General features: G+C 41.2%; 1 protein-coding gene across 1 annotated transcript in view; it reads right to left on the bottom strand.

Moving 5' to 3' along the window:
- Positions 1-15,473, bottom strand: part of Arhgap26 (Rho GTPase activating protein 26) — a 271,702-nt gene that overhangs the window by 227,913 nt on the left and 28,316 nt on the right. Inside the window, exon 10 of the mRNA XM_035438736.1 lies at positions 14,652-14,746. Within this exon, the coding sequence (XP_035294627.1) occupies positions 14,652-14,746 (95 nt within the window). The remainder of the gene's footprint in view (positions 1-14,651; positions 14,747-15,473) is intronic.

Genomic DNA, 15,473 nt, shown 5'->3' on the forward strand with positions numbered 1-15,473 from the left:
TCAGAGAGACAGGAGACAGAAGTAAAGGACACAAATTATTAACTCCCTGGTTCCTTTAGAGCTTCTTTGTCCCTTGGACTGTAACCCATTTGCTTAACATGGAGTTTTACTTAAGAGGCAATTCCCTAAAGGGAATTGAGTTAACTCTAGATAAAAAAGAGACATACCCATTTTGAATGCTTCATATTTCTTAATAACAAATCCAATGCTTCTAAATTGCCTTTGTCACCAAATTTTATGAAGTGAATTGGCTTGGTAATTACAGGTGGATGAAATGTATGTAAATTGTTTTAGTGACCACCCACATGCCAGAAGCTGGGTGCTGCACAGGCCTTCACTTTTCATGCTCTCATTGAAATCTACTGGCTACCACAATAAGCATAAGCCCTCAGGACAGTTCCCACAGCATCAGATTCTGCTTCCTTTACATTGGCACTCCTCACAGAAAAGACTGGGCAATAAAATGACTTGATGAGCCAGTCACACACTCCTTATGGCAGGACTTCTTTAGTCAGCATCAGCCCCATGTTGCCCACAAACCTTTTCCCCTCCAAACATATGTGCATTCTGCTGAAACAATTTAACATCTATCAAATTGCTAATGAATACAGCAACCCTTAAAAATCCTAGCACCTCTAGTTAAGGAGTTATTGGCAGCTGCTGGCTGCTGGAAGGAGTCCCCCCAACCCCCAGGATGAGGCCCCCAATAGATTACCTATGTTCAAGTGGACACAATGACAGCACTGTCAACTCAGTGAGTTTAAAATGGATACATGAAGATGTCAGAGAAAAGTAGTGGGGGAAGGGGGTTCAAGAGTGAAATTCATCAAAACACTGTGTAAATGCAATATGCTTATGCCTATGCTTATTGTGGACAGCAAGTAGATTTCAATGAGATCATCAAACAATAAATTAAAAATATTTTTCTTAAAGTTTAAGAGTAGCTCTTTTGAACCCTCATCTTCAAAGTTTGAGAAATCCTGAAAGACAGAGAGATCACCTAGTGGAGACCTAAATAAAGTCTAGTTGCTGTCTGTGCCCACATGCACTCAGTATAGTACTGAAACCACCCAAGCCAGGGATCAAGGCACCAGGCACATCCATGCCAATCCCTCCGTTCAATCAATAGGATACACCTATTATATTTAAACACACAGCCATGTCTTTTCCTCTCCATCCCTCAATGCCTTCCACTCTATGCTTTTCAAAGCTGTGACAGTGAAAGTACAAAGATCAGGAATTCAAGTAGCATGAGGTGGAAGGAGCTGTGAAGAGGAAAGGGGGGTGAGGGGATGTCCCCACAAGCAAGAAAGGTGGAGGCTGACAGGAAGGGTGGGAACATGAGGGCTAGAATAGGTGGGGGTGGTGAGGATTAAGGACCCTGATTCCTGAGAAGGAAGTCATTCCTTGAAGCCACACTGGGTATTGTCACCATATGAGAAAAGTGAGTCCAAGGATAGACTAAGTCTTCTCCCCAGCATTGGTCAGGGTTCTCCCTCCTCTTCTCAGACTCAAATGCCCATCTCTCTCCAGCAGCCCATTTGTGCCAGACTCCCCATGTATCCAGATAATTAGTGCTCACAACTGTGGCTCTACAGAACTGAGCCTGTGGCCTAGAGGCAGAGCAGCTTTGATGTTCCCCTTCCACCTCTGCTTTTTGCACAAAGTGCTTTTGAAATCCAAACCCTAAGAAGCTACAATCTGCTGCAAAGCCCTCAAACCCCTAGCTTTGCTTCTCTGGGTGCTGCTCTACTTGTTTGTTTTGTTTTGTTTGCTGGTACTACTTGGTTAAGTCCAACAATCCATCTTTTAAAAAAAAATGTAGATTCCCAGCCCAACTGCACCCTACTGAAGCTGAACTTCTGGGCTGGGCCTGGGAAATCAAGATTTATAGCAACTCTCCTGGTGATCCTGATGTATGGTTATGCCTAAGGGCCCATGCCCTGAAGCACCTACTCCATCTCCACCTTGTCCTTCTGTGTTCCCCTGCACCACAAGTACTAACACCCTCCTCTCTGCACTGGGAGTCAAGCAGCAACACACCTCCAATTCTTTTCCTGCAAAGAAACAATGGAAAGCTCAAGAGCTACCCAAACACCAAGAGTGCAGAGATATCACAGATGTCACATCAACATCGTGGCCTATGGCGTGATATTTCCACCCAAAGCCACCAAGAGGAAGTTCAGAAAAAACTCAGAGGCTGTAAAGGGAGGGCTATTGGGCCTTAGTAACAAGGGAAGTCAACATGACTTGTTTCCACTTCGAAAAGATATATCAAAATACAAATTATTTTCCGCATGTGGTCTTGCCACCTTTGTGTAGGGGGATACACCCTAGAAGATAGATGGTGAATAAAGCCAGATATAATGCAATTAGTTATACTTCTATTCCCCAAATTCAGACAATTTTCTCAGCCTCATGTATGCACATCTGGATAAAGCACTATACTTTCTCAATTGAACTATTCATATTTTCCCTTTATTAAATTAAAAATACTAATGCAAATCCTACATGTGACTTCCATAAGAAGCCAAGATAATAGGGTCAACTTTATTTTGGAATCAAACAATAACTTCTCATAATTACCTTTTTAAGGCCCCTAGATTAGCAACATATCTCTGGAAAATAAATAAAACAAGAAAAACCTTCCATGATGTGACACTTTGCATATCAGCAAACCTTCAAACTTTCTCTTACCACATGTCTATTTAGTTCAAGTTCAGGATATGTGTCAGTTTTTTATAGCAAAAAATGAGGGAGGAAGGGAAAGGGGAGAGAAGACATGAAGGGAAATACAAAACCATGAAAGAGAAATGGGGTCTATGACTGAAACATTTCCTAGTTCCACAGCACTGTGATCCAGTAGAACTGTGATATAAGATCAACAGTTTAGACCAGCATGGTGTGTCACCTGCTGGCCTAAGTAGTCTATAATTAGTCTATACTTAACACCTAGGCATGAGGTAAGCACATTCTCACTACTCCCATTTAAAAGACAAGAAAACCAAGACTGGAATCAAGAACTATGCCCCTGATTGCAGCCAGCAACTTACAGGGCTAGTACATGACCACAGTCCAACTCCTAACTGTGGTATGTGATGCAATCCAAATGTAGAGGTGCAACAGCCCCCAGGGAATCTGTGTGTACTACCCAATCCCTTGGGCACCAAAACTGACCAAGAATTCCTGCAAATCCTTAAAGAGCTCCTGCATGGAATCAAATGTGACAGAATGATAAATCGCTCTGTAAACCTGAAATGCTTCATAAATATTCTACTTCCCCCAAGCATCTGCCAGGGCTCTCCCTCCAGAACCCAGGCATATATATGATTGGCATGACTTTCTACAGCAGAGGTCCTTCACATTGCAACCCCTCAAGACAATCAAGTAAAGGAAAAGTGATGGTTTTTGTTTTTGTTGTTATTGTTGCTGTTGTTGTTTTAACAGAGCAAAGCAGGTGCTGTTGAAAAAAGATTCTGCGGTGAGACTGGCCCCTAAAACTTTCAGGGAAGCTACACATGAACTCTCTACCAGTATGGCTGCCTAAACAAGAACTGAACAAGGAAAATACCTACGAACATGCCAACATTGAAGGGGTAAATCCCACAGGGTCCCAGTCATACACATACAGGTAACATTGTACAGACTGAGCAGATTATATTCATATACTTAAGAAATGTGGGGGACATGTGTATGAGCATGTATGTATGTGTATGTAACAACTACAGAAAAAGAGGCCATGAACTGGGAAGGGGGTACATGAAAGGGGCTAGATGGAGGAAAAGGAGAGGAAAAAATGATGCAATGATATTTTAATTTCAAATAAAAAAAATTTTAAAGGTACTATCATAAAGGAAATGAATACTGGTAAGTTAGACTTCACCAAAATAAAGAAGATGTATTGTTGTTGTCATCGTCGTTGTTGTTGTTGTTTGTTGTTTGGTGTTTTTGAGACAGGGGTTCTCTGTGTAGCTTTGTAGACCAGGCTGGCCTTGATCTCACAGAAATCCGCCTGCGTCTGTCTCCGTAGTGCTGGGATTAAAGGCGTGCGCCACCACCGCCCAGCAAGAAGATGTATTTTTGAAAAGATATTACGAGAAAGAAAAGGTGGAGGTTGAGAGTATAGTTGAGTAGGTAGGTATCTAGATATATGAGGTTCTGAGTTAGAATACCAGCACCACATAAGCCAGGCATAATAGAGCACATCTACCACATGGGAAGTCCAAAGTCATCTTCAGTGACTTCAAGGCCAGTCTGAGTTACATGAATCTCTATCTCAAAAAATGAAAAATCACAAATCAAAAAATTGACAATGAAAAAGAAAGAAATATTTTTAATATATATCTCCAACAAGACTCATATCCCAGAAATGTGAAGGATGTTGAAAACAGAGAGAAAATTAACAATAAAATCCAATAAAAATCTTAATAGTCACTTCATAAAGAGTATATGTAAGGCCTGGAGAGTTGGCTCAGCAGTTAAGGGAGCTTGCTGCTCTTCAGAGGACTCAAGTTAATGGCACCCATGTCAGGCAGCTCACAACCGTCTTTAACTCCAACTCCACAGGATCCAAAGCTCTCTTCTGGCCTCCATACTTGCAAACACATAGCATGCATGTGCATGCACACCCGCCGAAACACACACAGACACACACACACACACACACACACACACAGAGAGAGAGAGAGAGAGAGAGAGAGAGAGAGAGAGAGAGAGAGAAATAAAAAATGAAAAGGGGAAATCCAAATGGCCAAAAGACATAAGAAGAAGACATGATGATTCCTCATTGAGGGAATGTAATTTAAAGACAGAATGGGCTATATCCAGCACCTCCTGAATGAAGAACATTAAAAGATTTCTTAATTTTCTAATGCAGTATTGTGATTCTCATACTTTTGTGGTGACAAAATAAGAATGACATTTTTCAGTATCTACTAGGACTAAACACTATACATGACTTAGCCATACTACCTCCATATATATCACCAAGATATATGATGAGTGCCTATGTCTTCCCCAAGGCACATTCAAGAATGCTTGCCATTTTATTCATAATAACCAAAATGGCAGCAATAAAAATGTCTTTCAAAAAAGGATACACAAATTGTTATATACCTAACTGTTGGGACACCATGTGGCAACAACTAAAAACAGCAACTAGTGCTGCACAGAATGGTAGGTATGAATTTCACAGATGGTGAGCAAAAGTCTACAGACCATATGGCTACAGCTGCATGGCAATCAAACTCTTAATAAGCTCACACAATTCAGAAAAGTGATTCTACCTCCAATAAGGGGTACAGCAGTATCTGGGGAAGGGTGTGAGGAAAACTTCAAGAACATAAATGTTCATCTCAATCTGGGTCTTCACATACACACAATGTGTATGTGTGTGCATATATGTGTATAAAAAGACATGAGCTATGAATATTTTGCAGTGATACCTCAACTAAGAACTTGTTTTAAATGCTTAAGACAACACCGAAGCTTCCCTACTATTCCAGTGTGACTCTGGAGAACCAGCCACTGTACTATTCTCTGCTGGATGTGTGACTTGTACTTTTAAGAAGGCAAAGCAGAGAAATTCAATTGCTTTTCTCTTGGGGTTGATGAGAGTTACACCTTTTGCCATGTTACAAACTTGAAGCAAGAAGTGTATCACACATTTCCAAAAACTTAGTTATTACCACAAGGGCAAATGAGAGCAGATAGCTAGCATGGGGTAGCATCAAAGCAATGCCTGGAGAAGGGCAGGAAAATAGTTTAAAATGCGGGAGAAGCAATGTATTGGTGCTATGGTCCACCGATCCACCAATACCTTCATACCAAAAATCATGCACAAGCACCAGAATAAAAGCAAAAACAAGCTCTGACATCATGGCTATTTCCTTTTTCCTCCCCAGTAAAAGCTTCAAAGTGGACTGCTACTCCTTTTAAAAACTAATGTCTGATAACTGATAAGGACAGAGAAAGGAATTCTCCAGAAAATACTAGAAACTCTTTAGAGAAGTTCCCTCCAGTCCCCAGATAAGAGAAGGTGCAAACAATTTAAAAATCTTTTCTAGAACTCAGCCCTAAAATTCTCCTCAAAATCCAGCATTTCTTCACTATAAATATATTGTTAGTGCTGTAGCCAGAGCAGCATGAGAAGCAACTTTGAAGAAGGAACAAGGATCTACAATTTTCCCAACACTCACACCACAAGAATGATGCAAAAAAATAGTTCTCCAATGTGAATGGAAATGAAGAGCAAGACAGAAATTTGTGGGGAGAGAAAAGAGGGGACAGGAGTGGTAGGGAGGTGGGAGGTGAGAGCAGTCAGTGTGCATAGCATGTGTGTGTGTGAAATCCCTAAAATTACAATAATAGTAATAATAATAATAATAATGATAATAATAATAATAAAAGGAAAACAGTCCTCATTTATCTCAAGGCAGCTGCTACCAATCCCGGTATCTCTTCCAATGCTGGCTTCCAAAACAAGCCTGCAGAAAGCAACACACCTTTTTGCAGTTGTTCTAATAAGGTTTCTATTGATGAGCTGAAGAACATGACCAAAAGCAGCCTGGGGAAGAAAGGGTTTATTTCGCTTACAGGTCACACTTCATCACTAGGGGAAGTCAAGGGAGGAACTAAAGGCAGAAACCTGGTGACAGGAACTGAAACAGAGACTGTGAAGGAAAGATGCTTATTGACTTGTTCCTACTGACTTGCTCAGCTTATTTTTGTACACCATCCAGGAACAGAGGTGGCACCATACACAGTGATCTGGGCCTTCCCATATCAATCATTAACCAGGAAAAGGCCCTACAGACTTGCCTAGAGGCCAATATGATGGACACATTTTCACAACTGAGGTTCCTTTCCCCACATAACTCTAGCCAGTGTCAAGCTGATAAAAACAAAACAACAAAATAACAAAGTTCAAAAATAAAGAAAAGAAACCAACAAAAACACCACATAACCAAAAGAGCATTACATTCAGAATGCTAGGACCACCAATATCAGTCACAGCCCCTTCATCAGCCAAGAACAATCAAAGGCATAGCCAGGGCTGAATCTGAGGTTCCTCGACAGCTTTCTAGTTCTAATCTTATTCATGAATCAGAGTCAACAATAGTGATCTCAGTGGTTTGGCAATTCACCCACTTCCTATTGGACAAGGAAATGCTAGGACTGACTCCACCCCACTGAAACAAACACAGTCAGAACCCCACAGAACTCTTCTTTCTAAATCAACCTCCAAAGCACTAGGCCTTATTCATTCATAAGACTAAATCTCCAGCTGGCAAGAGCTCACTCCTAACTCCCATCCATACCACTGTGTATTTAAGGGTTAGGTTGACAGTAAAGACTCCAATACCCATAGAAATTTACTATAGCCTGTATGTGAAATATGCCCCACTATGCTCTTAGAAGATGGGAAAGTGAAGGCTTGGGGAATGGGCTTTCTATTCTTGGGTAAAAGTGTTTGTCAGATGCCAGGAAGAGGAAACACTGCTGGGAAAACTGCTTCTTGATACTATCTATGCAATGAAAAGGGCTCAAAGTTTGCACAGATATGGCCAAAGCCATGCAGAACGACCTTAGAGAATAGCATTCGACCCATGTCTGCTTATAGAAAGCATGTAAGTAAACAAGTGATGGCAACTAGGCGGGGAGCTACTTATTGCCCCTAAGGTATATATACCTGTGCTCCTTTCCCTAATGCCTGCAGCCTTTTATTGCTTCTGCATTTTTACTTGTGGAGAGAGACATAGGAATAAACAAAGAGCAGAGCCAACACAGGTCACAGAGGCAGCTGCCACCCATCAGGTATCATGGTAACCTGAGTGAAGCACAGGGGAGAGAAACCAGAGGTCACAAACTGGTCACTCCCATATGTGTAGCTCAGATTTATTGTTTATTATATGCCAAATGCTGTGCTAAGGACTTTATTTCAATTATCATTTATTTCTCACAATAAACATGAATTGACTGCTATTAATAGGCCCCTTTAATTTATTCAGTTGTTTATTTACTTATTTTTTTTAATTTGCTTATTTGTGTTGCTGGGGATTAAACTCGAGGCCTCATTCATGATAGGCGAGCATTTTACCACTGAGCTACATATTCTGCCCTTTGGGTCTCTTTCTAAATGTGAAAAATGCCACATTGCTTAAGGGCTAAATCTGCTATTGTATCCAGGTGGGCCAGAGACTAAAGCAAGGCCTATACTTAAACCATAATGCTGCAGTGATCTTATCTGTAAAGAGTGTATGTGTCCTAGAATCAGAGAAGACGATCAACTTGGAGAGAGGGAGTACACCTCCCTCCACACATACCCAAGATGTTTTCCTAAGCAGCTTCTCATCAATTATTCAGAAAGAATTTTATTCTAATGAATGAATGGATAATAATCAACTAAAGTCTACAGCACTGACCTCTTGGGAGGAAAGGTCTCAGAATAAGTAGGACCCTGGCAATAATAGTAGTCAAAAGAGTAAATACTGCTAATTCCATCAGATAATTTCATATAGAGTTATTTTAAAAGATTACAGAGTCATATAACACAAGACAAATTTCTAGCGTACTAAATTTTATATCCCATGGATGTAACTGATACTGACTTCTAAGTGAGTGCCATGTGCCAGCTACAGCGACAGGCACAAGTTATCACAAGGCACCAGGAGAAAGTATTACTAATCGATGGGATGGGTGATAGGAAAGGATAGTTCAAATGCCTGTTACTGCTACTGACACCAAACTAAGAAAATCTCTCTTTAGGTTTGTCTGCCTGCTGCCCACACACATATACCATTTATACTCTGAATTTACTGGTTCAATTGTTTCTTTCTTGGGATTTATGTAATAGCAAAATTTTGGTGTTGAGTTATTGTTTTAAATCCTATGTTAAGAAACTGGCAGATAAATGGTTGCACTCATCAACAAAGCAACAAATTTCACTGCACTGATTAGAGAACAGAAATAAGGTCACCCTCCTAACCACTCCCCTAACCACCAAAGATGTTCCTATTTAAAACAGGTTCAAATAGCCAACATTATCATTTAATTAGAAGCCAAAACAACATCCCCAAAACTTCAGTAAATTCTAAATTTGTGAACTCAAGAGTTTAAGCACTTCTCCAGCACCTTACTATGAGAGCCAGGAAGCAATTCAGAAAGAAGGGTGCCCATCCCCCACCGCCTACCCCACCCCTAGCCATGAAGTCAGAGCAGCATAACACCCTCTGAGGAAGGAAAAGCCATTTCCTGCCTGAAAGGTCAATGGCATTGAGACCAGCACTCCAACCCAAGGGGCAGGAAGGCAAAGTCAAATAGTGTTTCAAACAAGCAGGGAGGAGGGGAGGGGCGGGAAGCCTGAGACCAGGAAAAACAGTTCATCTGCTGTGTGAGATAAAGAATGCAACTGGGGGGAGAAGCCTGGTTCTCAGCACAGGCTGGACAGAAGGACAAGCCTGCTGCCCTCACAGACATCATCCCGAAGCAAAGAGCCTGGCACTTCAGCTCAGCAGCTAAACCCCAATGTTTAAAGAGGCCTGACTGTAGCCATAAAGTAGGTATGAGCGATCCATGACAGGATGAAAGGAAGGAACTTCTAGAGGAAGAGTGAGTCACTGAGAATACTCTTTGCCTGGAGTAGTAATACTCACACAAATGGTAACTTCTACAGAAACCACACACCCAGCTCTTTGAGTTAGCAGTGTATAAATGACAACCACTGTTCCACCAGACCTGAGAACAGCCAACTCGTATACAAAACTGCCATCTACAGGCCGAGTGTTCAAATCATCGGTTATGTAAGATCCTCTTTGGAAAACACACCATCTCAGGAGTCACACAATTTCACAAAGACACATAAAACAACCCATTCACAGACTCATACCAAGCTAGACCATAGACTGTCTTCATTTAAAACCAGTATGGTTTCCCGGGTCGATCATAAACTGAATGCGGACATAAAACGTTCTCCTGTGTGGGAATCAAGTTATGAAGCACAGCACAGAATCTCCCCCTGATGGGCCTTCTTCACATGGGCCCTTGCTGTGCCTGCATCCACTCTCACACGTTACAGATGAACCGGCATTGCAATGAGAAACAAAGCAGGCTCACAGCAAGGCAGGCACGGGGAGCTTTTACCAAAGGTAAGGTTAACACTGGAAAAATTAAGACCCCGAGTTTGGAGCACAGAAGAACAAGAGTTTCAGACCTAGGACTACATCGGAGAGGCATAGTGACACATACCATCTTCAAAACCATCCTGGCAGTCACAGTCATCTCTATCTCACTACTACCGTTACATGGCAAGTGAGGGTCAGCGCCTACATTCAAACAGGGCTCCTTCTGTCTTTTATTTAACCTATAATTTGCAACCTTCTGCGAAAAACGCAACTTGGAAAAATCGTTGCTGACTGATTGGAGGGTACCAAATTTTTTTCAGATCTTCCATAAAGGTCTAGCCTCTACTATTCTAGCTTCAACTCCAATGCCACATCGCTACTCAATAGCAAATCCGTGAGTACTTGCTGGAGTTTTAATTTAATTTACACCTAGTTAATGTTCTCTATTCTTATCACCAAGGTCTCAAAGTAATATTATATATATATATATATATATATATATATATATGTATATATATATATATTTTGTATGTATATAATTTCAAAACTGTATTCATCATAAAAACAAAATTGAGAAATCATATACATATTGTACTATATTAAAGGCTACAAAAAAATATGGTTTTCTACCTCTAAAAGCAAATCATCTGAGATAAACAGAATTAAACAAAAGTACCCAGAACATTCCAAACTGAACAACTAGCCAGCCAATCCAAAGAAAATGTGTTACCAGGCTAAAACAGGATAGCATTGCCAGTGGGTGTGAGAGCTGAGAAAGGTTCTAGAGGAAAGGCAACTCACTGCTGCTAGTGCAGCACTTACGGAACTTCAAAACGGCACTAAGAAGATCAGAAGATCCCTTTATGGAAGAAAAGCCAATAGATTCCTAAAGCTTCCTACATGTGACGTCTGTCAGAAGAGTCTAAGCGGGGGCCTGTGGCACAGGCCTGTAATCTTATGTTCTCGAGAGGTCGAGACAGGAGACAGTGAGTTCAAGGCTCTGTCTCTGTTCCACCTGTGGTCCCAAGTCCCCCAACCATGTCTAGTGAGCTGTCCTGGCCACACTTCTGCATTTATCAGTGCTAGGGAGGGAAATATAACAGACAGAGTTTCTGTTGGAGTCAGCTAGTCTTCAGGGGGGAAAAAAAATCTAATTGTTTCCTTTCCCTGAGCATAAACATTGACTCCCCACTACTATGCTGGTTCAGTGAATCAGAAGAGGCCGTAGTTCCTATTTCTATTATTTTCCATATGGTCTAGTGGCCCCTCATGGAAAACATTAGGGAGAAAATAATCTATGTGTCACTTACATCTGTGAAAAATTTCTTTAAAACAAACCAATCCAGAGATGCTGGTAATTGACTACAACCATGGTTCTCCAGCTTAAACAAATATTTCTGCTACATTTGCCCACTAGTCTCCATAAGATAGCGCACAATGGAGTTAGCTATTCAAGTGACTGAACAAAGACACTGGTTAGTATTAATGAGCCACACATGACTACCACAAAAGGCTCCTTTTCCATGAAGACCATTTTTAACCCAAGATGTTTACACTGAACTCTAACAAAAAAGGGTTGACCCACTGCAAGAAAAAAAATGTTAAATCCAGTCAATTAACCAATATAAAATATAAACTTTCAAAAGCTAGATCTGTAGCGTGATACAAAAAAAAAAGGTAGCTTGGGTTTTATTTTGTTTTTTGTTGTTGTTGTTGTTGTTGCTGTTTTTAACTGTGTAGCCACGGCTGCCCTGGAACTAGCTCTGCAGATCAGGCTGGTCTCAAACTCACAGAGATCTATCTGCCTCTGCCTCCCAAGTGCTGGAATTAAAGTTGCACACCACCATCAAGACAGTTCCTGACAGACATGTTCCTAAGCCAACCTAATCTAGACTATCACTCATTGAAGCTTTCTCCCAGGTTGTTCCAGAATGTGTCCAGATGACAATTTAACCATTAGCACAATGCCTACCCTAACAACCTCATTTTAACTTCACTAACCCTACAATGATCCCAAACCTCAGATTACACAGCTGGTATGTCTCACATCAAATTTTCATAGTCTCAACAATATAAGTCACACTTGGATTTTGATACATTACCACATTAACAGCTACAACAGATGTAGTAGCTTATCTAATCTACCCATAATGCACTCTGGGAACATTTCAGCCCTTCTGTTGTTTCCTCTTTTGCATCCATTTCCTAGGTGCTAACTTGCCCTTTGACCCCTGCCTCTGTGGTAGAGCAAATGAGACAGAGGAATCTGAGGGAGGCATAGTCTAGAAAATAAGATCTAGCAATAGCCCCTCCCTGCTGATGGGCACTGGTGAAAAGGACAGGGTGGGAGTCCTCCAGAGAAAGGATTTACAGCAGAGCTCACAGGCAGCTGCCACTTAGCCCGCAGAAATACCTTTTACTTCTTATAATGTCAGGTCTCAGGCTGTTCAAATATCCAGAAAGGAACTCAACCTGAACTATAGGAGATTTCTGCTCTTAGATAAAAGCCAATACTCCTTAGGAACTTGTGAAACTGGCTCCCATATGCCAAAGGGCATCATTTCCCCTTACCTCTCAAAGGACAAATGGCTACCTGTGGTTGCATATCAAAACCCATATCAGCCCCCAGGCTCCCTTAGTATCACAGGTGCCTGTTAACACATTTAAAGACCCTAACACTACCCAGCTTACTCACCTCCTTATAACCCACTATTCTCAGGCGTATGTATGTATGTATGTATGTATGTATGTATGTATCTATCTATCTATCTATCTATCATCTATCTACTTACCTACCTATCTCTATCTCTTGTTATTTTCTTGCTTTCTGTGCCCTAGTCTCTATGTCTTGCTATCTTACTATCTCTACTATTTTCTACACTTTGCTAGCCCTACCCATGTCCAGTCTTCTGGCCATGCTCAGTCTACTTCCTTTATTTTCCTCTGCTCTAGACTCTTTCAGATGCCTCTGGCCATTCTCTTTCTCTGTCTCTGTCTCTGTCTCTCTGTCTCTGTTGCTCTCTCTCTTTCTTTCTCATATCTACAATACAAATCTTCCTTAATAACAGAATGGTCATAGGTACAGTAGTTTCTTTACCCCACCTCACATACACTCAAATCTCAGTCTGTATGTATGTGAGCAATCTACAAGCCCCTGAAGTCAAACAAGAGGGGCAAAAAAGCAATGCTGAATTGTAGCCTAATCTATGAAGTCCACAGGGGACACTGAAAGAAAAGGCTTCATATTCCCACCAGTCTATCCCACTCCGCAGTGGAGACTCAACAGTCTCATTTTGGACCCTTCCCAACGCCAATTGCATCAAGCCACTGAGGAATCAGACAGGTTCTGAGGAGAAATGGACACCCTAGGTCTACTCAGTATACTAGGTATGTGACATTTACTCTTGGCTTACAATTTTAGCCCACAAAGACCCCTCCCTCCCTTTTCTGTTTTTGAGACAGAGTCCTAATAAAAACTCTGGCTGGTCTTGAATTCCTGAGCTTAGGTGATCCTCCTGCCTCATCTTCTGAAGAGGCGTATTATAGGTGGGCACCCCCATGCCTTGCTTGCAAAAGTTTTATGAACATGATAGAGGTAGGAAGGTTCAAGGACGTGTTATCAAGAGCTGACATAAGACAGATGTACCAAAGTTTTAACCAAAGGAACTCTCTACAACTTCCCAAGAAGTCTTCTGCAGACATGGAAAACACTAGAACTCCAGAAAGTATCACAGACCTTAGTGAAATGCCATGGCTTTAAAAAAAAAAAAAAAAAACTAAGAAAGATATATCCTGACATTGCCTGGGTACTGCAGTCAGGTTTAAGGGCCCTGGTGCTAACACTGCTGACTTGAAAAAAGCATCTTAGATAAGTTCTGCATTCGGATTTAACTGAAAGAACCCACTGCCATGGAAAGTGCCTCAAAGAACTGGAATCCTGTTGAATAAGCCTAATTCCATGGGATGATGTAGCTGAGTGAGACATTATAGATCTTGAGGAACACAGCACAAGCCATCCATCTATCTACTCATCTATCTATCTTTCCTTCCTTCCTTCTTTCTTCTTCCATCCATCCATCTATCTATTATGGGCTGATTAAGCAAGTGGCTTGTTGTCTTTTCTGAGTATGTACATAAAATAATTACAAGCCTTAAAAATTATATCAGTAAAACTCCTTCTACCCAAATTTAGTCATCTCAGTAATTTTTTAAGGAAAAACCCACCAAGCACCAGCTACAATCAGGTTAAACAGACTGCTTTCTTTAAATATCTACCCTACCTCCTCGAGACATAGCACACATTCCTGTGCATGGAAGCACTAGCATTAAACTAAAACCAAATAAACCTAGTGATTCAGTCCTGAACTAAACAATGGGAGGCTGAACTGACCTTCCGCAATGACCTAGCATCCAGAAAACACAGAAGAATGGAATAGGGTAGAGGGATAGAAACACTTCGATTGAAGGGAAAGGAAAGAAATCCAAATGTAGTAATAATTTGTTCCTGAAAAGAAGGCCTCAGCCTCTCACCTGTCTACTGCTTCCACATCAAAGCAAAATCTCTTCTCGATGGAGTCTGTCTTCCGCCGAGTGCAGGATTTGAGAGTGATGGACTCATCTTCTCCCTAGTGAGAATACACAGGCTGTCAAGGTCAGGCCAGAAGGCAGGCTCTGCTCCCCTCTAGGACAAACATGGCACATAAACAGGATCTCTCTTCAGGTTCTCAGATCGGTGTATTCATAACCTACTGAGAGAAGGGCTGACCACAGAGCTTCTCAAGCAAGAATCTTCTAGGGCTAAGATCTGGAACCCTAGTATTTAGTTACAGGTAAATCATGGTTGTCACTACATAGTGAGTGTCTGGTACTACTGTTGTAATCAGGTTTAATTTGCAGAGGTGAAAAGAGTTGAAGACAACAGTCCCTCCTAAATGAGCATCTGTGAGTTAGGCATTACTTCTTCAAGAACACCTTTCTGAAACAGGTCAAAGATCCCTAAGTTGTGTTCACATGGCACCATGTCTTTCTCCAACCCCATGGTACCAAACATAGAAAAAACTGTCTGCTAAGGAAGATGAGAAATACAGTAATGTCTTCCCATCAAGTCTTATGGGAAGATTACAAGACTGTAAGCAACCTAATGACAGAGACTTGTGGTCTTTGTTTAATACTCTTGTGTCTTCTGAGCCCACCTAGGTCTTGGACAGAAGAGGTGTTCAACATATAACAGTTTCATTGATATGATAAATTGTGTATGTTTAATGTGTACAATCTGTAACTGTGACATCTGTAGACATCCATGAAGCTATCACTGAATCTGAGAAAAACTTTCCATCATCCCCTGCCCCCACC

Source organism: Cricetulus griseus, chromosome 2 (assembly GCF_003668045.3).
Source record: "Cricetulus griseus strain 17A/GY chromosome 2, alternate assembly CriGri-PICRH-1.0, whole genome shotgun sequence".
Lineage (NCBI taxonomy): Eukaryota > Metazoa > Chordata > Mammalia > Rodentia > Cricetidae > Cricetulus > Cricetulus griseus.